The sequence below is a fragment of the Eublepharis macularius genome, chromosome 4, assembly GCF_028583425.1.
Source record: "Eublepharis macularius isolate TG4126 chromosome 4, MPM_Emac_v1.0, whole genome shotgun sequence".
Lineage (NCBI taxonomy): Eukaryota > Metazoa > Chordata > Lepidosauria > Squamata > Eublepharidae > Eublepharis > Eublepharis macularius.
Genome location: NC_072793.1, coordinates 186,560,168 through 186,584,724, shown reverse-complemented (window position 1 = coordinate 186,584,724; position 24,557 = coordinate 186,560,168). Strand labels below are relative to the sequence as shown.

The following is a 24,557-nucleotide window of genomic DNA, read 5'->3' as shown; positions in this document are numbered from 1 at the left end:
GGCATTGCTTTCTATCTTTGTACTGCCATTTTCTGCATGTTTTATAGTTTTGCTGTTTCAAAACCTAGTGTTATTGCGTTGCTTATTAGATATCCACCTTCAGTCTCAGTAAGAAAGGTGGACTCTAAATAATTCAAATAAATAGTTTGCACAGGGACAGGTGGTGTTTTCCAAGTGAACATGCAAAAGTGGCATGATCCTTGGGCTACGCACAGATTCCTGCAAGGTAGCATATATTAGCAAAAGAGGACTTGTGCTCAAGTACTTTAGGGTCTAAGCCCAAATTATTTGTCTCCTATCCTGACAAAAATAATGTTCTCAGTAATAAGAGGTCTGCAGGACTATTGTGGAATATTGTCCTTTTCTCTCGCTTCTCCTTTGCTTTGCTGTGAGTCTGCCACAACAGAATTGTTACCCCTTGACTCTCTCTCTGTTCTACTCGGACATGATTTTCCTACTCCCCGCTCCTGCTCCAGGCTTGTAAAATCAGGGCTCTCCAGCCCCTCTAGCTACGGATACTGTTTGTCGTCACAGAGAGAATTCACGCTTGGAAGGTTTATGACAGGATTTGCCCCTTTCTGTCTCAACTCCTTCCTTTTTCCTTTACATGGGGAATTTACACTTCAGAGACTCATAATAACTGGTTTCACATCAACTTCTCATGCTGATTGGAGGGGTGTGACAAATGTTTTATAATCAAAAAGAGTCCAGTAGCACCTTTAAGACTAACCAATTTTATTGTAGCATAAGCTTTCGAGAATCAAGTTCTCTTCGTCAGATGCCTGATACAGATACTGTTTTATAGGACACCATCCCCTTTTTGCCCCACCATCAGGAAGGGGCACCGTGCTTTGGTTGTTCTACCCTTAGTTGACTGACTGGTTCCCGAAAGGGAGTCCTGGGGGGCTGCTGCTTGGCCCTGTGGCGTTTGTGCTATGGACTGCCTTCTGCCATAGCCTCCAACCCATCGGTGAAGGAATGGGCTTGCAAGCCCTTCTTCTGATTGGACCCTGGGCGGTTGGAAGGGCCCTGCAGCCACCTCAAGTCACTGCTTGGTGATGCGTCCTTTCCTCTCACTCCCAAGGGTGCCAGTTACAACCTGGGTAACCTCTGGCTGCGACCAATGACTCCTAGGAGTATCTTCTGCCAGAGGGCGTTATACGTCTAGCACTCTGTATTTGAGTTGCTGTTTAGAGGCCCTGCCTAGCTGCTGTGCCTCCACTATTAATGATCACATAATGATCTTGCTATATAAAAGGCAAGCCGTATTGGCGACGACTCACTTTTTATCTTGTTGCACCTGCACAGCCTCCAGAGGGTGGCCTCCAGAGAGCACTGCTGTGGCAGGAAGGCCAGGCGAGGCAGCCCGTCCCTCTGGAGGCCACCGCAGCAGTGGGAATCCCAGAGTTCCTGCGTTTTCTAGGGCCTGTTGTTGTTTTTTTTAAAAAAACAGGCTCTGTTGCTAGTAATATAATACTGTTAACAAGACAGGTCCATGTGATTATCCCTGTATTGCCATGGAGGGGCGGGGCTGAAAAGTGATTCCTTCCTCCATCCCTACACAAGTCAGTGGTCTTTTGGGGAAGACCGTGCAGGCATTGGCGGAGCGGGGCGGGGGGCTTTTGAGAGCAACCACCTCAGCACGGCCCCCTACTCTTAGTCCAAGCCCCCCACCCAGTTTTTGATGGAAGAGACATTGTGATCTAATAAACACTTGGCATCTCAGACTTGCACAAAGCTTTGGAGGAGCGCCCTCCCCAAAGGCAGTCCTGGGAGAAGAAGACTGGTGCTTTGGTAGGACAGAGTGGTTTGTGGATTTGAACATCTGTCTCCCCAGTCAGACACTCTAATGGCTGAAGAGGAGATCTGTTGGCAGCTGTCAGCCATGGTAGTGAATTAGAACCTCCATGTGCAGAGGCAGTCTACTCTGAGCACCAAAATGCTGGATACAAGCAAGGAGAGAGAGGACCTCCTTCTTGTGAGCTTCTTGGAAGCAGAACAAAACAACCCCCTCCCCGCAAATACCCCAAGAGACTGACCTTGGAGCAGGAGCCAAAGGAGAATTCAACGATCCCCTTAAACTGGCCCATGCATTTTGCAGCGTCTTCAGCAGCAGCAGTGACTGCTGGATGCGGATCTGATCCTGAAAAGTAATTCTTAGTGTTTGGGAAGCAAGAGAACAGCAGTAAGGAGCGAGAGGCGTCTTGGGGGGTTTGGTTTGTGCGGGGGCCGGAAGGTGAGTCTGGTGGATCATCCGCTCCCTGGCAGAGGAGAGAGGCCCGGGGATTGTGTCACAAAATATACATCAGCTGCAGGCCTAGATGATCTTTTCCGGCTCTAAATCTGTCTGTGCTTTCCTGGCGGTTCTGCATCTCAGAAATGCTCCCTCTTCTCCCCCACCCCACCCCAGTTCAGCCCATGGTGAAAATCTCCCACACCAGGGCAGACCCCCTGTCCCACCAGAGCGTCCTGATCTGCACTGTGGCTGGTTATTACCCCCCGGAGATTAAGATCAAGTGGCTGAGGAATGGACAGGAGCAGACGGAGGGGGTGGGGTACTCGGAGGAGCTCCAGAACGGAGACTGGACCTTCCAGAACCAGGCGATGCTGGAGACGGTGCCCGAGCAGGGAGACGTCTACGCCTGCCAGGTGGAGCACAGGAGTGTGGAGGAGCCCATCACCGTGCAGTGGGGTAAGTGCCTGGAGGGCTTCCCCCTTCTCCTCTTTCCCTTGGGGACAGAACCACACCATGTGGATGTGAGTTCCAAGGACCTGCGTCGACTCTGACTGGTTCAGAGTTCGAGGTGACCTAGCGGATGGTTCTCGGGGAAGCTTCTGGCTGGGTGGTGTGAGAATGAGGGATCTTGCCTGATCCTGCGACGGAAATCCTATATGTTTGGCAAGGAAAATAGAAGCAAAGGGTGCGGGGGGGGGGGGAATGATGGTAGGTTTTTGAGCTGTCCCTTATTCCCTGTGGAACATACTTGCTGTTCACCAGGGATTCCAGACCCAGATTTGTATATTCCAACATTCAGAAAACTGCTTGTGGTCCCTGCAAACACAAAGGTACAATCCCTTCAGGCTCTCCTCTCCTTTCTGAGAGGCTCATAATCATGAGGAGAAGTGCCTTGTTTTGGGAGGGGGCTGTTGGGCAGAACTGGCTCCCTGGAAGCCCCGTAAAGCCCCCTGCAGTCAGAGGCGCTTCAGGCCCCAGAGGGCTTCTCTTTATCCTCAAGCGATGTGGATCCAGTCCAAGGACCTCCTAACTCTCTGCAAAGCGTTGGCTTTATCTCAGTTTTGAGCATGAAATCTCATCTCCCTCAACACTGTCCATTTCCCCTAAATTAAATACCGTTAATTGGAGTTACATATAGCCATCTTCCTGTTCTCCTAGTTTAGTGCTTCACTTTGAGAGCAAACACAGAAGATGCCCTGGGCATGGGGTGTCCCTCGCCCCACTTCTGGGTGTGTGTGTGTGTGTGTGCAGGATCCAAATGCAAATCCAGCCACTCCATCCTTGTACCTCACCCTGGTCTCTGGGATCCGTAAGATCTGATCCCGGTGTGGGCCATGCCTTCGTATGCCTCATGGACCAAATCCCCTTTTGTGAAATCGAGAGGCCAAATCTGGCCCTGATCCGTCTTCTCTCTTTCCACAGAGCCACAGTCATCAGACACTGCCGAAGTGTGGACGGGGGCCGTGGGAGCCGTGCTGGGGGTGGTCTTTGTGGCCATGGGACTCTCTCTCTACCTGAAGAAGAAAAGAGGTAATGGGGTAGGGGTGTGGCTAGTTGTGGAGTGAAGATTGTTGTGTGGGGGGGGGGTACACACCCACCTGCCCAGTACTCTCCTGGCTTCTGTTCTCTTGGAGTCCATCTGAACTGCCCCCCCCGCCCCCGGTTAAGAACAAGAGATCTGGGCCTATTATTAAAGTGACTCCTCTCTCCAACCTGAGAAAAACAAAAGATGCACATAATGGGTATGAAAGCCTGAAATGAGATGGAAGATGTTGTAGAGTGCAGCCCTCTAATATTTCTATAAAACAGAGGACCAGAAGTCTGTGGGGGGGACGCTTTTGTCAGTCTCCAGGGGGCTTCGTGAGGACTGGGGGCTGGGGCTGGTTTGAGATTCCAGCTGGATTTGGGGGGAGGCTCCTCCTGCATCTCTTTCTGGGGTGACGGGAGCCACGTGGCCAGCCTCCAGCGGGACTCACAGGGTGGCGAGTGCTCTCCCGCCCCCCCCGCCCCATTGCCTGACTTTGCCCAGCGGGAGAAGGAGGGGAGTGAAGCGCCGGCAAGTGCTGGTGGAGCCGGGGCGGGGGCGAAGCGCCTGCTGCCCTCTGAGCCCCGCTGTAGCCGGGGTGCGCCCTTCCAGCGCCGTCGCCCCAGCTCCACAGAGAGCAGCGAGGCACTGCCTGGCTCTGGCAGGGCATACAGGGCGGGGAAGGCTTCGCTCCCCTGCCTCTCAGCCCTCCCCAGACCCCCCTTGCCCCCAAACTGCCAACCCTCCCCAGACCCCTCCTGCGTCCTCCCCAGATCCCCCTTTGCCCCCGAACTGCCAACACTCCCCAGACCCCCCTTCACCCTGCCAGCCCTTCGCAGACCCCTCCAGCGTCTCAGTCCTCTCCAGACCCCCTCTTGCCCCCCTACCTGCCAACCCTTTCCAGATCCCTCACGCCTGTTAGCTCTTCCCAGACCCCAGACCCCACCAGCCCTCCCCAGCCCCAGCTTTCTAGAGCCCGTTGTATTTATTTGCACAGTGGGCTTTGTTTCATACACACACACACACACACACACACACACACACACACGCATGCACACACACAATCTTGTCTTTTATGTATTAATCCATTTTAAATATTTAAAAACTGCCTCTTTTATCTGTATTTAACTTAACTGGTCTTTTGACTGTAGTAAATCTTTGATTGATTACATGTCATAGAGGGTTATAAAATAATGCAGGGGGTCGAGGGGGTGGGCAGAGAGAACTTCTCCCCCCCTCTCCCCAGGCGCCAGAAGTCACAGGCAACCAATTCAGTTGCGGGGTAATAGATTCGGGATGGATGAACGGAACTGCTTCATAACCTGACAAGAGATCAAAGTGTTCGCTGCCCACAGATGTGCCACTAGCATAAAAGGGGGTTGGAGAGATTTGTGGAGGGAAGGCCCCACCAGTGGCTGCCAGGCAGAAGGACGAGCTGCCCCATCCAGAGGCCGTGGAGCCCTGAATCCCAGGGCCAGGACGCGACCGCAGGGGGAAGGGCCTGGGGTTCTCTGCCCTGTTGTTGGCCCTCCAGAGTATCATGCTGGCCCCTGTGTGAGACAGAGAGGTGGAACTGGATGGACCCCCCACTGGTCGGATTCAGAAGGGACCAGCTTATATTCTTAGAGGGGCGAGCAATTCAGACCATGAGAAAACCAACAAATTCAACACCCCTTCCAGGGCTTTGATTTTGTCTTTTTCTCTCTTACTCCATAGCGGCTTTCATCGCAGCAGCCTTCACCACACCTGCTGCAGGTAAGGGCTCCCTGTGCATCTCCCCCAATCATTATATTTGTTTTTATCCTGCCTGGTATGAAGGAACTGCCCACAGGTTAAAAGGGTTCTTCGGGACCAGTTAGACTTTGCCCTGACTTTGATTGTTCCGAACACTTCACAGACAGTATCTTTGCCATCCTTCCCACAGCCCTGAGAGGTAGGCCAGTTGGGTTAAGGTTCAAACCAGCAGCTTCCTCTTAGCCCCTATAACAGGACCTGGGGGGAACCCCACCCCCCGCTCAGCCCAAGCCTGTGTGCAACTCTCACACCTTCCATCATAATTCACCTGCCTTTCTGGAAATAAGCAAGAGGAGTGGGGGAGGGGACCTTTGATGTCTCCCTCCTCCCTTTGCCCTTCCCAAAACAGAGAAGGCCAAACTCTGAGCAGGTTATGGAGGAAGGGGGAGGTCTCTCTCAGGGGGAGAGCCAGCGTGGTGCAATGGTTAGAGTCCCGAACTAAGCTCTAGGACAGTCAGATTGGATCCCGGTTCGAATCCCCCCTCCACCACATATGTTTGCTGGTCACACACTTTTAGTCTAAGCCACCTCACAGGGTTGCTCTGTCATGATAAAATGGAAGATGAAACCAAAATGTTGTAAGCTGCTCAGAGTCCCCACTGGAGAGAAAGGTTGAGAATAAATGAAATATCAATCAATCCATTTTTTCCTTGGGTGCAATGGGGCCCTTCCCCTGCCTAGCAGAGGGGGCTTAAGATACCCTTCCCCATTGAGTCCCCCTGAACCACCCGTGAACGGGAGATGGTGAAACTCCGGCTTCACTGAAAGACTGTGGGAGTTCATTAGAGATCATTAAAGATCATTGGCCTCCACTGGGTTTCCTTTCTAAGGCACTTAAAAGGAAAGATGGCACAGGAGCTGGGGCTCTTACTCAAACGCTAAGAAAATCTTTTGGTCAAATGGGGGAGCCCTGCAAAATTTCTGATTCGGGAGGGGGCAGGTGGGAATGCTGGCTGGCTGCCCAGTGGAGCTTTTTGTTTGGTGCCCTACTTATTTCTTCTTCTTCTACCACATCTAATGGCCTTCCTCCCCCCCCCCACCCTCTTTCCTGACAGGCCTCATCAGTCAGTCCTGATGGCTCCAGATCTCACACCCCGAAAAGGACTTCCTTCAGCAAAAAAATATATTTGTGTTGTTCTGCTGATTCCCTTCTGACACACCTGGGGACTAATCTGTGCTCGGGCTGTGTTCCTACAAACTGTTGCTAAAATCGCCCTTGGGGGCTGCTGGGGTGGCTGGCAAGCTCGTGATTTCTCAAGATCTCCCGCTAACAACTGCAGCTGCAAATGGACTCCAAAAAGGAATTTATTCATCTTCATTGATGGCTTTAACTGGAGAAGCAGTTTCCTTTTTCAGTCTAATTTTAAAAAAATACATTTTATAGAGAGTTGTCTGTATGAATATCTGCAAAATGGAAGCTGCCCCTGGGGAGCCATGTAGGTTCAGGGTTTGAAGCTGAGCCCTTAGCCCAAAGTCTGGCTTGCTCCCGGGAAAGTGCTCTTTGGACTGAAGCTGAGCGGCCTTTACATGTGGACTATATTCGCAATGCCCCCTCCCTTCGATATTCTGGGGGGGGGGAGGTCATGAGCAAGAGCCCTGTGCCGCCCCCACCAGAATTCCCAGAGGGAATTTACTGCAAGAGTCTCTCTCTCTCTCTGACACACACACACACACACACACTCAGCCCTTCACTGTTTACTTACTGACGAAGAGGCTGACCTTGGCCCCGGCAGGATGAGGCCAGACCTCACCCCCCTACAATGCCCACAGTGAGCCTCAGATTGGATGCAAAGGGTGGAAATATTCAATGGGAAATATTACTCCTGAGTAAAAGTAAGAGAGAGTGGCAGGGATGTGCGCGCTTATACTGTAAGGGGCTATCAGCCACCAGTTTAACTCCCAGCCCTGAATTGCTCCCCCGCCTGGCCGCTTCCCTTCCTTCAGCCTCTTTCCGAGGGAGGGGGCTTCTCTCTCCAGGCCTGGTCGGTCTTTGGTTGCTCACCTCATTCCTGCGCTCCGCTTTTCCCCCCAACGGGGACCCAAAGCAGCGCACTTCATTCCCCTCCCCTCCACTCGATCTGCACAACAAACCCATGAGGCAAGCTGGGCTGAGCGTGCGTGCCTGACCCACGGTCACCTTCCGAGGCAAAGCGGGGATTCGAACCTGGGCCTCCCCGATCCTCGCCCGGCACTCTCACCACTAGGCAACACTGGTTGTCTGACCTGTGGCCCAGGGACTCCCAAGCGGACACCCAGGCAGATTTTTTGATCGGTTTTGCTTCACTGTGTGGTGACCCCCCGTCTCCTGGATCAGGGCCAGTTTCTCTCTCTCAGTTCCCCAAAGGCTGAGCTCGGCTCGGGGCGTGGGGAAGCGAAACCCGAGCGCCTCTGCAGCAGTGTTGAGTCGGCCGCCAACTGGAGGCAACTGGCAAAGGAGGCATGGGGGGGGGGGGGAATGGGCCTTGGCTCTTTGACTTAGGAGGACTTTGGTGTTTGGTATAGTTTGGTGTAGTGGTTAAGAGTGCCGGGACTCTAATCTGGAGAGCCGGGTTTGATTCTCCGCTCCTCCACTTGAAGCCGGCTGGGTGACCTTGGGTCAGTCACAGCTTCCCAGAGCTCTCTCAGCCCCACCCACCTCGCAGGGTGATCGTTGTTGTGGGGATAATAATGACACACTTTGTAAACCACTCAGAATGGGTGTTAAGTTGCCATGAAGGGCGGTATAAAAATTGCATGTTGTTGTTATTATATTATTATTGTCCCATGAGATCTTGACTGGGGTTTGTGTGTTTCTTTCTGCTGCAACTGTGCAATTTCAGGGATTTCCAGAATGGGGTTGGTGTGTTATCTGTCACAATTCCCTCCTCCCCAGTATCTTCCACGTAGTCCAGAAGGACCTCTTCTTCCCAGGCAGGTTCCACCGGCACAGCAGAACGAGGTCTTCAGTGGATTGGGGGCCTTTTGAATGCAGAGGGGGTGTTTTTTTTTGGAACGGCACCCCCATGCAAAAACCCCTGCAAGGAGCAAGGTAGCATGTGGTCACTGTAGCCTCATCTGTCCCTGTTGTGCTAGTTTTCTACTTGCAGGAACTTAGCTTTATTTGAAGTGTAAGGAATTTAAAGTTCAGAATTACTTTAGTTCTCATGTTTGGAACTTCTCCCCCTCACCTTCATCATGGAAGCTTCAGACATTAGTGATCTCCTAAAGGGTAGGAAGGCAGGTGCCAGAAGAATGTGTTTCAGTCAAGAATTCCCCAGTTGAGGTGCCATGACTGAGAAGGCCCTGCCCTTGGAAGCCACCCACTACGTTCCAAAGAAGATGTCCGCGTTTCCAAACACAACACGTCTATCATTCACAAAAGCCTGCTCTAGGGAACACACTTTCAAAACATCCGTTGTGATTTGGGCCTCCTTCCACAAACACCAGCCCTGAGCTGGCCAGTCTCTAGCCTAAGGCCTGCCCCAATTGAAAACCATATGGGTAGGGTTGCTACCTCCTTGACAGGAAACTCCTGGAGATTTGGGGGGGGCCTGGGGAGGGCAGGCTTTTGGGAGAGGAGGAAGCTCAGCAGGGGATAATGCCGCAGAGTCCACCCTCCAAAGCAGCCATTTTCTCCAGGGGAACTGATCTCCGCATTCTGGAGATAATTTGTAATTCCAGGAGATCTCCAGGCCCCACCTGGGAGGTTGGCAACCCTATGCGTGATGGATGGCGGGATGTCCAGAGTAGAGACCCACACGAGAGGCGCTCATTCCAGACACCGAAGCTTCCCTGCCTGGCAACTGGTGACTCTGTCAGTCTCTGAGCTTGCGATTGGCTAAACTCTGCCTCCAGGAAAGTCCCAGCCAAACCCAAAGCAAAACCCTTCTCGGGTGACAAGCCAGTCCCGGAGAGTCCCTGGCAGGCGTCCAGCCGGTGCGGAGAGTGTGTGTGTGTGTCTGTGTCTGGCTGCAAGGGAACGCTTGGCATCAACAAACCTTCCCCACCTGGGCAAGGTGCTTACCTGCCTCCTGTCAGTGCCACCTTTGCTGCCCTTCCCCACCCCCATTTTGCAGGTCTCGTGTTGTCCTGAGCACCTGGACCACCACGGCCCATTCCATGATCCTGGAGAGGTTTCCTCCTCCTCATAACTTTTTGGGGAGATTAGACATCTTATTGCACCATCCAACTGGGGGCCTTTTCCAGGCGGAGAAGCCCTTTCCCAAGAACAGCCTCCCCCCAGCCCCAAGTCTTGGCCCCCTCCCTGCCCAATCAGCTCCCAGAGCCAAGGCAACATCACCCCAGCAGGCACTAACTGGAGTGTGCTGGTGTCCTCTGCCCTTCACCCCCAGAGCACAAGTGCTGTCAAGGGGGAGGCACTCTGCATGTGCTCAAAGTGTCAGGGCTTGCCGCCGCTGCCGCTGGGCGTGGCATTGGGCGGTCTGCTCCTGACGTCATAGGGGGGCCAGGGATGCTGCAGGACCCTGCTCTGTGAAAGGAGGGGCGGTATACCTCACCCAGACTCCGTCTCAGTCCACTCGCTGGCCTGCTCAACCTGGCCTGCTTGCCCCCTGGGTCTTTCTTCATCCCCTCCTTCCAGAACTCTCCTCCAAACCTCCACACTTGCATTGCACCGCTCTCACTCCACATTATCACTCCTTACTCACATCCACCACCACAGGGCTCTTCCCAGCCAGCTTTTATAGGGCTTCCTTCTACTGCCCCACCCCTCTTCCAGCCCAGTCTTGGGCTGCACCAAGCAGTTGCAGCTGGGGTAGCTGATCTGGCCCCACTGACCAGCACCAGCTGTGCCTTGTTCCCTGGCTGCCCAGCCCCCCTGCCTTGGCTGATTGCTGAAGGCCTGTCCAGCTGCAGTCCCCTGGCTAGCAGCTCGGCCTCCCTGGCTGAGCTGATGGCTGAAGGTGGGTCCAGCTGCGGCTCCTTGGCTTGTTGCCCAGGGCTTCCTGCAGAGTGCCTCCAATAGCCCCACCTGGAGTGGCTTGGCTTCTGGCAACTCCTGGGCCTGGCTACTATTTTCTAGCTGGGGCGTGGCTTTGGGCTGTTGGGGCTGCTGCTGCTTCTCCTCCTTAGGTAAGGTCTTTGGGTGGGTGACTGCTGGGCCCCCAATCCCTCTGCCCTTGCCCCCTTCTGCCTTGCTTAGTCCCCTTTCCTTCCCCAGGGGAGTGGGACTCGCTGGCTTCTCTCTGTCTCCCCCTGACTCCTGAAGCCCTGGGCCTTTGCCTCTTGCCCCTGGCGCCGGCAGGTTCTGGCTCCATTTGCCCGTGGGAGGGGATGACCTGCTGTCCCCAGGCTGCCCCCTCTGCTTGCCAGTCAGACCGGTTGACCTACTGCCTGCTGGCTGACCGGTTGACCTGCTGGCTGCCCCCTCTGCTTGCCAGTCAGCCCGGTTGACCTGCTGTTCCCTCTTGTCAAGTCTGGGGGCTGGGGCTCAGACCCCGGACACCCCCCCCCACTTGGCTTTGAGTTGTGGGGGTCCGGTTCAGCCTCGAACATGCGGGACATGAAGTCCGCGTCCACATGCCGTGCCCCCTGGCGGTATTTGACGGTGAATTGGAAGGGTAGGAGGGAGAGGTACCACCGCAGCACCCTGGGGTTGTGCGCCTTCATGCGATGGAGCCACTGCAGGGGTGCATGGTCTGTCAGCAGTACAAAGGGGTTGTTGGCCAGGTAGTACTGCAGGGCCCCCACCGCCCACTTGACCGCTAGGGCCTCCCGCTCCACCGTGGCGTAGCGCTTCTCGGCGGGCTGGAGCTTCCGGCTTAGGAATAGAATTGGGACATCCACGCCATCCCGCTCCTGGGTCAGCACGGCCCCGAGGCCGGTGTCCGAGGCGTCCGTGGCCAGTGTGAAGGGCCGGTCAAAGTCTGGGTTCCATAGGGCAGTGGCATTGGAGAGGGCTGACCGCAGGTCCTTAAAAGCTGCCTCTAGTTCTGGGGTCCACCGGACTTGGTTGGGCAGCCCCTTCCTCAAGCTGTCTGTCAGGGGCGCTGCTCGGGAGGCAAAGTGGGGGATGAACCGCCCGTAATACCCCAGCAGTCCTAGGAATCGCCGAACCTGCTTCTTGGTCTTGGGCTGTGGGGCGTCGGCTATTGAGGCCACCTTGTCCGGGGGTGGCCTGACTCGTCCTCCCCCGACCACAAAGCCCAGGTATTGGAGTTCCCGGAACCCCAGGTGGCTTTTCTTTGGGTTGGCCCGCAGTCCGGCCTGTTGAAGGGCTCTCAAGACTGACTCCAGGTGCTGGAGATGGGTGGGCCAGTCCGGGCTAAAGACAATGATGTCGTCAATGTAGACCATAGCGTATGCCCGGCACTTGCCCAGCACCTGGTCCACTAGTCGCTGGAACGTGGCTGCTGCACCATGGAGCCCGAAAGGCATTTTCTTAAATTGAAAAAGACCTTGGGGAGTGGCGAAGGCTGTTTTCTCCCGATCTTCAGGTCGCACGGGCACCTGCCAGTACCCCTTGGTTAAATCGAGAGCTGACAGGTAGCGAGCGGACCCCAGGTGATCCACCAGCACATCTGCTCGGGGCATGGGATAGGCGTCGAACTTGGCCACCTTATTCAGCTCTCGGTAATCGACGCAGAAGCGGGTGGTCCCGTCCGGCTTGGGCACCAAGACTATTGGACTCCTCCAGGCACTCTGTGAGGGCTCAATCACCCCCAGCTGGAGCATCTCGTCCGTCTCCTTTTCCACCGCCTCCCACCGCTTTCTAGGGATGGGTCGCCACGTAGCCCGAGCCGCCTGCCCTGGCTCGGTTGGGATGGCATGCTGTATCAGGCTGGTGCTACCTGGTCTGCGGGAGAAGACGCCTGGTACCCGGGCCCATAGAGCCTGTAGCTGGGCCCGCTGAGTTGGGTTGAGCTGGGGGTCCACCTTGGGCTCCTCAAATTCTGGGCCTTCTGTGGTCCACGGCAGCTCACTGGACGGGAGTTCCAGGGGGTCCTCCGCCAGCTGGCACTCCTCGCTGTCCCGCTCGTACCACCTCTTCAGCAGGTTCACGTGGAGCGTCTTCCTCTGGCGTCGACGAGGCCCACACTGGACCTCATAGGTGGTAGGTCCTAGTACCTTTGTCACCACATAGGGGCCTCGCCAGGGGTCCCCCTCCTCCCTGGGAAAAACTGTGCGGTGGACGAGGACCTTCTCCCCCAGCGGGAAGGTTCTCTGTCGCGTACCCCGGTCGTACGCGGCCTTCTGGTGTGTCTGGGCGTGGGCCAGCCGTCGGCCTGCTTCTGCTTGGAACTGCTGCACCCGCTCGCGGAGTTGGCTCACGTACTCCTGGACTGGGGGGGCTGGGGGGCTGGCTTGGGGGCCCCATTGCTCCACCAGGCGGGAGAGCATTCCTCGTGGCTTTCGCCCATACAGCAGTTCAAATGGGCTAAAGCCAGTGGAGGCCTGGGTGGTCTCTCGGAGGGCAAACATCAGGGGGTCGATATACAGGTCCCACTGGTGAGGTTTGTCATGCGTCATCTTTTTCAGGGCCTCCTTAACAGTCTGATTCAGGCGCTCTGCCAATCCATCTGTTTGGGGGTGGTAGGCAGAGGTGAACACCTGCCGGATCCCCAAGTTCTGACAGAGCTGACGCATGGCCTTAGCTCGGAAGGGCCCTCCCCGGTCTGTCAAGATTTCGCTGGGCAGCCCCACCATTGCGAACAGCTTGGACAACGCCCGGACCACCCCCGGGGTCTGCATAGTTTTCAAAGGAATGACCTCTGGGAAACGTGTGGCGTAGTCCACGATCACCAGGGCAAAACGGTAGCCCTGGGGGGTGCGTGGCAGTGGGCCGATAAAGTCCATCGCTATCCGCTGGAAGGGCACCCCCATCACTGGCAGCGGGGAAAGAGGGGCCTTTGGCGGGCGTCTCGCTGCCACCCTCTGGCAGGTGGGGCATGAGCGGCAGTATGCCTTCACGTCCGCATTCACCGAGGGCCAGAAGAAACGCTCGAGGATCTTCCTCAGGGTCTTGTGGTGCCCCAGGTGCCCGGCCCAAGCATGCTCATGGGCGGTGCGGAGGACCTCCGGCCGATAGCCTGCTGGCACAAGTAGTTGGCGGACCTCTCCCTGGCCATTCGGGGCACGAGCTATGCGAACCCAAACCCCTCCTTGCTTCTCAATGCGAGGGAGCCGTTGGGACCTCCGTTCATCCCGCACCTGCTCCTCCTCACGAGCGGCTGTCTCTCGCAAGCGCTGCAAGGACTCATCTGCCCCTTGGGCATCACAGAATGGGCGATCTGCTGGGGGTCCAGCTGGGTCTTCAGTCCGTGGTTCTGCCCCTGGTCTGGTGGAGGGACCCTCTCCCGGGTCGTCGGCCTCCTCCACTTGCAGAGTGGTGGCAACTTGTGGGTCTGTCAATTCCCGTGCTGCCTCCCGCCGAGGCCTGGCAATCTCTGGGGCGTCTCTTCCCGATTTCTTCGCTGCCTGCTGGAGGAGCCTGAAGAACCCCGGGGCATCTCTTCCCAGCAGCATTGGCACGGGTAGGTGGGCTACCTGGGCAACTTCCATTTGGTGGCAGACCCCTAGGTACTCTACCGTGATTAGGGCCGTAGGGTACGGCTGGGTGCGGCCCATCACATCCGTCACCGGGATCCAGCGGTGCACTGGGGTGGCAGCTGGGAGGAGTTGGGGCCGAATTGCTGAGACTGCACTCCCGGAGTCCAACAGGGCTTGTAGGATCAGCTGGCCTATCCTCACGGTGGCGCATAGACTCAGCACCTGCTTGCCAGGTGGTGGGTTACTTTCCCAAGCCAACGCACATACCACTGGCGAGGAGGCTGTGGGTGTGCAGGCTTGCATCCGCTGCTCCACGGCCTGCATTAGCTCTGCCTGAGCTGTTTGGAAGGCCGCCTCCAACTTCCTCCACATCCTGTCCAAGCATTCCTCCAGCCACAGTCTGAGGTCTGCTGGGGCTACGGCATTGGGATACATCCCTTCGACTGGCGCCTGCGTCGGAACGGCTTTCCCCGTACGGGCCACCAACTTGTCAGGGCTTGCCGCCGCTGCCGCTGGGCGTGGCATTGGGCGGTCTGCTCCTGACGTCATAGGGGGGCCAGGGATGCTGCAGGACCCTGCTCTGTGAAAGGAGGGGCGGTATACCTCACCCAGACTCCCTCTCAGTCCACTCGCTGGCCTGCTCAACCTGGCCTGCTTGCCCCCTGGGTCTTTCTTCATCCCCTCCTTCCAGAACTCTCCTCCAAACCTCCACTCTTGCATTGCATCACTCTCACTCCACATTATCACTCCTTACTCACATCCACCACCACAGGGCTCTTCCCAGCCAGCTTTTATAGGGCTTCCTTCTACTGCCCCACCCCTCTTCCAGCCCAGTCTTGGGCTGCACCAAGCAGTTGCAGCTGGGGTAGCTGATCTGGCCCCACTGACCAGCACCAGCTGTGCCTTGTTCCCTGGCTGCCCAGCCTCCCTGCCTTGGCTGATTGCTGAAGTCCTGTCCAGCTGCAGTCCCCTGGCTAGCAGCTCGGCCTCCCTGGCTGAGCTGATGGCTGAAGGTGGGTCCAGCTGCGGCTCCTTGGCTGGTTGCCCAGGGCTTCCTGCAGAGTGCCTCCAATAGCCCCACCTGGAGTGGCTTGGCTTTTGGCAACTCCTGGGCCAGGCTACTATTTTCTAGCTGGGGCGTGGCTTTGGGCTGTTGGGGCTGCTGCTGCTTCTCCTCCTTAGGTAAGGTCTTTGGGTGGGTGACTGCTGGGCCCCCAATCCCTCTGCCCTTGCCCCCTTCTGCCTTGCTTAGTCCCCTTTCCTTCCCCAGGGGAGCGGCACTCGCTGGCTTCTCTCTGTCTCCCCCTGACTCCTGAAGCCCTGGGCCTTTGCCTCTTGCCCCTGGCGCTGGCAGGTTCTGGCTCCATTTGCCCGTGGGAGGGGATGACCTGCTGTCCCCAGGCTGCCCCCTCTGCTTGCCAGTCAGACCGGTTGACCTACTGCCTGCTGGCTGACCGGTTGACCTGCTGGCTGCTGGCTGCCCCCTCTGTTTGCCCGTCAGCCCGGTTGACCTGCTGTTCCCTCTTGTCAAGTCTGGGGGCTGGGGCTCAGACCCCAGACACAAAGACACTCTTTTCTCAAGCCTGCCTACAGAATGATACCTTGACCCCCTCAGAGGTTTGGGGGCTGAGGTCTCTGCCAATCCATTTGGGTCCGTTCTCACGGACGTGGGTCACAATTGGTCCTTCACAAGTTCCGGCATCCTTTCAACCTCAATAGGGAAGCAGGACCAAAATGATCGATGGAGCAGAGAGGAGCAGACGCCTCCAACATGACCAGGGTCTGAACTGCATCTGATTTGGAGGCTAAGTTGGAAGGCATCAGGGAGGAAGGATTGACCTCCCCCTCCCAAAGAATCCGGGAAAATGTCATAGCCGGCTACAGGCGTATCTACTGGAGCAGCTCTGGGTATTAAATGCCTTTGAATGATTTTTAAAAGTGCCAATGAAAACGAAGTTGAAGGTTGTAGAGGTCAGAGTGCCGGACCAGGATCGGGGGGGGGGGGCAGTTTGAACCCCTGTGGCTTCCTCAGGTTGGCCCCTGGCTGCAAGGTGACGGTGGGACTCACCATACCAAAAATAAAGGGATTCAAACCGTTCTGGCTGAAGTCCCATCCAGAATTACCTCTCCACCCCACCCCACCCCTGCTGTTTGCAACGGAAGCTAAGGCTGTATGTTTGTGGCAGACACAACTCATCCCAAAACACGGGTACAGGTTTCAAAACTGGCCCCCAGCTGATGGTGGGACTTGCAATGCCAGAAGTGAAGGGAATCAGAATATCCTGGCCCCAGTTAGGGCCTCAGTAATATAATAAATATCATACAAATGCTCTGCTCAGAGAACGTGGACCAGTAGACGTCCATTAACTAGTGGGTGTGGGGCGAGCAGGCGCATGACGCTCACTCACAGATGTGTGTGAGGGGAGGGGCCTCACTGCACCTTTGTGGTCCTGCTCGACTTCTGGTTCTGCAGTTTCCAGGCTGTAAAATAAAGCAATAAGACTCAGAAGCATTTGAACAAAACCCCAATTTATTCCTTTTTCAGAAAAATGGCAATAGGGAAATGTTGGGAGGGGCATCGCTACGGAGAGGCCTTGCCCCCCCCAAGTAGATTTACATAGCGAAATCTCTCCCCAAACGCCTCCCCAGCCCTGAACCATGGAAGAGGAGCCTGGCCTGAGTGCAGGGCTGGTTTGCTCTAGAGGAAGCGGCTTTGGCTCCATGCTGCAAGCTACTGAAGGGTTCCTTCCCAGGACCAATTTCAGCATTATGGGATGGGGGGGGCGCTGCTGAAGAACACCGAGTCTTCTGCTGGCTTCTCTGCCTGTCCACACCTGCACGGATCATGTCCACTCCCTCTCTCTACAGTTCCTTCCTTTTCTACCGGCTCCACTTCTCTAACAGCAGAGAAATTAAGCAGATGGACTTTCCACCATCTTCCTCCAGGCCAAGAAAAGGTTCGCCTGCGTTACTTCCAGCTGCCAAACTGCTGTTAAAGTCCCAGGAGAGGAGCCAGTCCAAAGGAGGCCCCGTCAGCTCCCCTTCCTCACCAACTGACTTCTATCAGGGAGACGGAATACTACCTAACAGTGCAATGCCCAGAACCAAGGCAGGCTCTCTCCAAGTCCCTGACAGGGAAGAAATCAAATGGCCGGCACGTTCTACTCAGGAGTCCAAGCGGGACCAGAAACAGGGCAAGAGAACCACCCAACAGACACACACCGAGCAGGTGGGAAGAGAGTGAAAGCATCTCACTGCAAATCCCCACCTGTTTTCCTGGACTGGAGGGGGGCCCCAAACAGATAGCAGGGGGAGGAGGGCCCTCTCTTTTGGGAAGAGCCTCAGGGACAGACCCTCCCAGGGCCATTAATGCCCAAAGAACGAACTCTGTCATGGAAGAAATGGAAAGGATTCCCACAGGCCCACTGGAGGCCGGAGCTCTCAGCCCTTGGGGAGCTGTCTTGGGGGGCACCGCTGAGGGGGGGCACCTTCCCAGATGACCCCCCTGGCTGGGACCCTGCAGGGTCATTTCAGTGAGGGCACCATACTGGTGGGAGGGGCCACATGGAAGGCTGCTGGGGATCTGGAACGTGCCCCCCCCACATGGTTCTTTGAGGGGAGCCGATCCAAGAGGAGGGGGCTTTGCCAAGAAAGAAGCCGTGGAGGATGCAGGTCAGCAAAGCGGCAGGCGCAGATGTCCACTGGAAGGAAGAGGCCCATTGACCATTGATTACCTGGAAGGGAAGGAGAGCAGGGGGGTGAGAATGTGTCTGCCCCCCCAAGCCCTCTGGAGCATCCCACACAGCCAGACCCCCCCCCACACACACACTTCAGGCGCGGCTTTGCAAGCTCCCCCGCCCCCAGCTGTGACAGCGATCTTCTTTTGTGCTCCTCCCTTTCTCTCCACCCTCCCACCACACTTCTGGGACCCCTGAGCCACTGTGAGAGTCCCCCCACAATTTGGCATCATGTCCCCCTCCCTTCCGGCAATCTTTCAGCCTTCTGACCCCAGCTCCCTGGCAGGACAGTCTGGACTCACAGCCCCCTCCGGCGGAAGTTGGCCCCATCCAGCTGCCGATACTTGATGACAGAGACGGTGCCCACAATGATGCCCACGATGCCCACGGCCAGGCCCAGGCCGCACACCACGTTCTCCGTCGTCTCTGGAAGGGGCTCAGCCATGTTGGCATCTGAGGGAGGAAAGTAACATCAGGGGCCAAGATCCAGAGCTTCCCCGGTGATTTCTGCTCTTGGGATTCTGCGTCCTTCAGGGGCATCACGGAGTTCCTCTCCCCCCTTTGACCCCAAAACCCTCCATGGAGACATTCAAGAGCAGCGGTCCTAGTGCCCATCTCCCCCCCCCACACCCCATGCAATTTCTCATGTGTATTTGGGGGTGTGACTGAATAGAGTAACGTGGCCCTTTTTGTCAGGGTAAAGAATGAGGAGCGTTAACTGGATCGGGGGCAAGGAAGGGGGCTTGGGCAAGGGGCCTCAGGAGAGGAAGGCTAAGAGAAGGGCTGGCAGGTGACTGGGGGGGGAGTGGGTGGAGGTGCCCCTTCATGGGAAGTAAATGGGGCAGCTTTACAAGGGGAGGGAGGACAGTGGGAGGTGCCAGAAGCAAACTGAAATAATAACAACATGTCTTGAAAACCATGGGAAGCAACAAAACACACAGCATTAAAACTGTTTAAACCAGAGCCAAAAACACACACAGGGATGAATGCTGGCAGTTCTGAGGGTGCCTTGTGGGAGGTAAAGTTGATAACTGTCCATGCATATTCTCTGTGGTGGCCCCCAGCTTGTGGGACAGCCTGCCTGCGTGCCCCCCCCCACAGAATGCAAGAAGCAGAAATGTTCAGCGGGGTCTTGAGGGAGGGGTTAGAACTGTAGCATACTGGAATAAATCAGGAGGGCACCCGAGATAAAGGAGCAGGTATGCCGTCTGTTGTGCTGTTTATTGTACACATCACGCTCTTTTTAATGCCACACCGCCTTCCTTTGCAATCCCTTTTCTTGATTGTGGGATGCCCTGCCTCTTAGACCGGTTTCCATTTGCATCGTTTTTCTAGTTCTGTAATCCTAGTCCTACCAGGTTGTGTATTGGAGGCATCTGATCAGTTGGATTGCTTTTGAGGCTTAGAGACAACGGTGGGCTCTAAATATAATAATAACAACAATGATAATATGAAAACCTTGACTGAAGGCCTGCTGGAGCCCTGGAGCCCTTGGCAGCAAGCAGAGCCGAGAGTCTGGTGGGGCCACCCCTGCCCGGCCTGAGAAAAGGCTCCGATTCACACACACGCACGTTGCATCCCCGGGTGACTCTCTGAGCTGACCGTGTGAAATGCCTCCCCTGAGAGGTCTTGCATTTGTGGCACTCTCACCACGTGATACCGCAGTGGCCTACTGAGGACTCCTTGAGTGTGAACTCACCCTGAGCCCCCCCTCCCCAGAAGAAAGCCCCCCCCCCCCGCATCCTTACTCCACTCCTTGGTGAGGGGCTGGGCCAGGCCCCAGTGCTCCACGCGGCAGTAGTAGACGTCCTCGGCCTCCGGGACGAAGGGCAGGTAGGAGAACCTGCAGAAGGTGTTGTCTCTGCTGGGGTAGAAGACCGTCTCCTGCACGTGCTCCTCCACCTCCTGCCCGTTCTTCAGCCAGGTGAGCTTCACCACCGGGGGCGAGAACTCGTCCGCCAGGCAGATGAGCACGTTGGGCTCCCCCAGGGCCACCAGCTTCTCAGGGTACATCGTCACCTTCGGGGGAACTGCAGTGTGTGTGTGGGGGGGGGACAGAAGAGAATGTGTGTTGCAGGCCTGGATCGCAAACCGGGGACCCCTTCAGAGCTCCCCAAGGGTCCCGGAAGGGAATCTCCAGTCACTAAAGGGGAAAGATTATCCCCCCCCTCCTTGGCCGAACATCTGGCTCAGCATCAGGGTATGGAGGGTGCCTGACTGGGCCTGCCTGGCGCAGGATGAGCTCTGGGGATCTACCAACCCCAGGTCAAGGGGGGGGGGGCAACAGGCAGCCTCCTGGGGGGAGGATCTTTCAGGAGGATGGGCACTGAGGGGGGGTCCCAGTATCGTGATTATATGCGAAGGGAGGGAATGGGGGGATTCCATCATTTTACAGTAGCCAGAGGGGAAAATATTCCAAACTCTTCAAGGCATTAATTGCCCATGACTGTGTGGTGAGATGTAGAAGTTAAAGTTTTGGAGTAAGATCTGGGAGAGACAGGTTCGAATCCTCACCCTGCTTGTTGGGTGACCTTGAGCCTCTCACATACTCTCAGCTTGACCTGCCTCACAAGGTTGTTGTTGTGAGTATGAAATGGAGGAGAAGAGAATGAGGCAAGCCGTTTTGGGTTGTTATTGAGGAGAAATGTGGGGTACATAAAGAAAGCCAATAAATAAATTCTTTGAACAACCTTGGGGTGAACCCCACTGGAGGCAGACGAGGACAGGAAGGCTCAGTCATATCTCACAGCTACTTAGAAGTGAGGCAAGCCACCCCAAAGCCCGGCCTGCTCTCCAGGGCTGAGCCTGGTGATTTGGGCCTCATGCAAACCCCAAAGATGAGGAAGGGATTTGGGCTGCTGTTAAGAACGCCGTGAGCTTAGAGGGGCATTTTATTTTGGCTTTGGCTCAGGATTCAGGGTCTGGATAGGGAAGGAGTCTTGTTTTTAGTGGAATAAAGAAGCTCCCTATTGAGGTGCCCGTCAGTTCTAGCTTTTTGTGTACAGGTTCTATCAGTGCCTTTTTCCCCTTTAAAAAGAAAGAGGGGCAGGAATTCACGGTATTCTCCCCTCTCAGACCAAGTCTCAGAGGCCCAGGAGGTGCTGGTACTCCTTGAAAAGGTGCAGGAAGCCTGTCAGCTGTGGTAAAAAAAGTTACAGCTGAACTTTAAACGCTGAGGAACCCTGTGTAGAGGAAAAAAGGATCAAAATTCCCCTCAGCATTTGTGTCGGGTAACTGAGGCACAGTTTTAACGTGCAAACCCCCTGGGGGGAAAACTTACAATGTCTGGGCGGTGGGGTTGAGAGCCAGTTGTCCATTCTGAATGGATTTTCCCTGACTAAATCTATACTGTTGCATCCCATTTTCTGTAAATAAATGTTTCTTGTTCAGTTCCCCCTGCACCTTGTCAAAATAGCTGTGTGAAGGAGGTTGGATTTACCTCAGAATTAAGTACTCCCTTATTCTTTTTGGGTGACAAATAAGAACGCTTTGCCAAACACAGGGTTTACACACTTCCAAACAGTTAAAGAAAGTGTGTCTCCCCCCTTTGACTGACTGTGGCGGCTAAGGGGGGGGGTTGAACAAATAAAAGGAGAAGCTGGAGTGTGGGACTGGGACAGCCAGGAGTCCGGAGGGCTGCGACCTGAAAAGCCCCCTCGTCTCTCCCCCGTCTCCGCCTATCTCACCTGTGTAGCTGCCACAATATACAATATATAACAAGAGCGACGGTGCAAAGGGATGCCCCAGAAGCATCTTCAAATCTGAAACTAGGCTGAAACTCGGGCTGCGGAAGTGAATTCCCACCCCAGGGAAATAAAAGGCCCTTTCCCAGCTTGAAGAGCAGGGAGGGCAGAGCGGCCGGTGCCAGGCCGGGGGTGCAGGCGGGGGCGCCTGAGCCTCCTGCCACAATGCCACCCCCCCCCCCCAGCAGTACCGTTCTGGGCCGGGGTGTAGTTGGAGCGGCTCATGAGGATGTCCAGGTTGTGGCGGTCGGTGGCGATGTTGGCCAGGGCGCCCTCGGCCTGGAAGCCGGTGAACTCCTGGAACTGGGGCAGCCGCCAGACCGTCTCCTTCTTCTCCAGGTCCACGTGGAAGATCTCGTTGTTGCTGTTGAACTCGAACAGGTACTCTCCCGGCCCCTGCTCGGAGCTCCGGCCCCGCAGCACGAACTCCACCTGCGACAGCACGTCCTCCGCTGCCCGGGGAAGGAGCGAGAGGAGCGGGGCGTGAGCCGGAGGGCTGAGCCCCTGCTGCGGGGGCTGCCCGCCATTCACACGGGCGAGATCAGGCCCCTCTTTCTGTCCCCTCCAAGCAGTGGGGCTGACCCCTCTGAGTGCTTTCCTGGCAGGCTTGGCGGCCTCACATTTCCCTCCGCCTCCCCATACTTGGCCCTGCTGGGATAGGATGAAGCCCCCCTCCCTCTCTGTGCTGCTGGGGCCGGACCCTGCCCCTGCCCCTGCCCCTGCCCCCTCCCTTCCTGGTCTTTTCCGGAGGAAGAGGAGGATGAGGAAGGAGAGGACCCCTTCCTCTGGGGAAAAGGATTGGGACCCCCAATTCCCCAGCCAGGATCTTTCATTCTGTGTCCTCGGAGCAAAAAGACCCGCACCGAGACCTGTTGTGGGGTGAGCAGCAGAGGCCCTTTCGGAGCCCGGCAGACTGAGCACAGGGAGGGAGCGAGGAGAAGATGCCCTGACCTCGCTTAGCGGAGTCCCACACCGGGGCGATGGCTCGGACTCCACTGAGGGTGGGTGAGGACCCCTCACCCGTCATTCAGAGCAGAGAATCTGCTTCCCCCCACCCCCCGCGCTTGACTTCCCTGCCGCTCTCCGGGGGTCTGATTGGGGGTTCCTTTGGCTCTCCTCTGTCCGGCATGTATTGGAAAGGCGAGGGGGAAGTTTGAAAAAGAACTCCAGTGTGCAAATATTCTCCATCTGAAGGAGATCCTGAGCTCCTAAGTTCTATCCCCGGAGAAAGCTGTTACCCTCTCCCTCCCCCCCGCCCCCAGTAAATAAAATCCTTCCAGGCCCCCTCCTCATTAATATATCCACCCCCCTACCAGGCTTCCCCTATGCACTGCGCGGGAGGGGGGTTTCTTACCTGCCACAAGGTGCCCACCCAGGAGGGGCAGCAGCAGCCACAGGTACCCGGCCAAGCGCCCCATTTCTGCTGCCATCTCAGAGGAACGACGTGCCCAGCGCGGAGTGCCGAGGGGGCGATGGAGGCAGCGGGGCAGAGCTCGGTCCAAACCCCCGACGGGAGCGGAGGAGAGCAGGGCCACGGCAGCCAATGAGAAAAGGCCAGGGTGCTGCTGACCTGGCAGTTGCCAGGTAGAAGAGCCCCAAAACTCAGCCCAAGTGGCAGATAGACCGAGGGAACTCCCGGCCACCGGAGCGCAGAAGGCAAAAGCTGCCAGCCCTGCCCAGGGCAGAAAGGTCGAGGGGAGAAAGAGAAGAATCTCTGGATCCCCGAAGCCTCCTCTGCCTGTGCTCTCCCCCTGTGAGCTTCCTAGGCAGGGACTGCGACGCTTGTGTGTCCTCTGTAGCTCCTGGCACGCTTTGGGCAAAAAGGGGCTGAGCCTGAGAAACCCGCCCCCCTCCCTCCTGCACTGCCCCCCCCCTCAAAGAGGCCCAAGCCAGCCTGGACTCTGGGTCTTAAAAATAATTACCCACCTTCCAACCGCTTCTCGTCATCAGGGCCCCTCTAGGTACGGGGTGGAGGGGGGCAATGGCCGCAACCCCTACACTTGTGCCAAAGAAGTCCCGAGGGAAGAAGTCTTCGTGGAAACGCACAAACCAGGGTCCCTCCAGTTCTTTCTTGGCAGCTGTGGCTGGCTGGCATTCTTCAGGGTCTCCCCCTGCAATGCCAAGGAGGGCCCCTGAGAACTTCACCCACCGTCCATCTAGAGGAGGGTCCCCTTGACCTCCGAGGCGCCCGGCTGCCAGGCTGTCTGCGTGTGCTGCCCAGTGCCTGCTGCTCTGCCGCCCGCCTTGAACCTCAGGGAGACGCCTGTGGGAATGCGCACTAGGGCTGGGGGCTGAGGAACTCTCTACAGGAGACACCTTGGCAGAGAACGCTCAAGGGTGGGGAGACGCACTGTTAGCTGAGAAGGGTAGTTTAAAAAGACAGAGGCAGCAGAGATCGCTCCTCAGAGGGTTTCCATTTTGCCTCCTTGAAGGTGCTGTCAATTTCACCTCCCCTTTGGGGAGGCAAGGAGGAAATTAACAAACCTTCTGTGGAGTCTCCAGTCTCCCTTCTCAAGGCGGAGGCTCCCTCTGCTCCCCCAGGACCTTGTGGATAGGAGCCGTGCAGGGCTGGGAGGTGGCAGGATCAGTCCCTTGGCACCAGGCTATGGGAAAGTGAACAGCAGCAAGGGACCCAGGCTGCCTCTGACCCTTCCAGGTGGGCAGCGGACGTCACTTGTCCGGCCTGCCTGTGGTGGCCTCTGTGGCCCGGTCGCCCTTTGGTTTCTGTGGCCTATCCCTGGAAGAGCCTCCATCTCCTCCCCCTTCTTTTCTGGATGGGACCAAAAGTGTCCCAGGAGGAGGAGGAGGAGGAGGGCGAAGGCTGCAGGGACAGAAGAGGGGCTATCGGGGGGGGGCACTTCAGGGTGAAAGGCCGAGAGATCAAGAGAGCAGGTGAGACCAGCTGAGCTGGCCCAGTTGAATGAAGCGGAGACAGACAGACTGACGCGGCTGCCCAGCTTGAGCAAAAAAGGAACCATCTTTCCAAAGGGGAGCCGCTGCAGGTGCTTCTGCCTGGAGACAGATGACACAGGATC

General features: G+C 56.5%; 2 protein-coding genes across 2 annotated transcripts in view; one reads left to right on the top strand and one right to left on the bottom strand.

Moving 5' to 3' along the window:
- Nucleotides 1-24,557, top strand: part of LOC129328487 (H-2 class II histocompatibility antigen, E-S beta chain-like) — a 261,776-nt gene that overhangs the window by 179,574 nt on the left and 57,645 nt on the right. The gene's annotated exons all lie outside the window — the stretch shown is intronic.
- LOC129328503 (HLA class II histocompatibility antigen, DR alpha chain-like) lies at nucleotides 16,553-22,998 on the bottom strand. The gene is made up of 5 exons (XM_054977610.1): nucleotides 22,877-22,998; nucleotides 21,714-21,974; nucleotides 19,528-19,809; nucleotides 18,082-18,232; nucleotides 16,553-17,776 (listed from the first exon to the last, which is right to left on the bottom strand). Exons 1-5 carry the CDS (start codon nucleotides 22,950-22,952, stop codon nucleotides 17,773-17,775), a joined length of 774 nt encoding a protein of 257 aa, XP_054833585.1. The 5' UTR covers nucleotides 22,953-22,998; the 3' UTR covers nucleotides 16,553-17,772.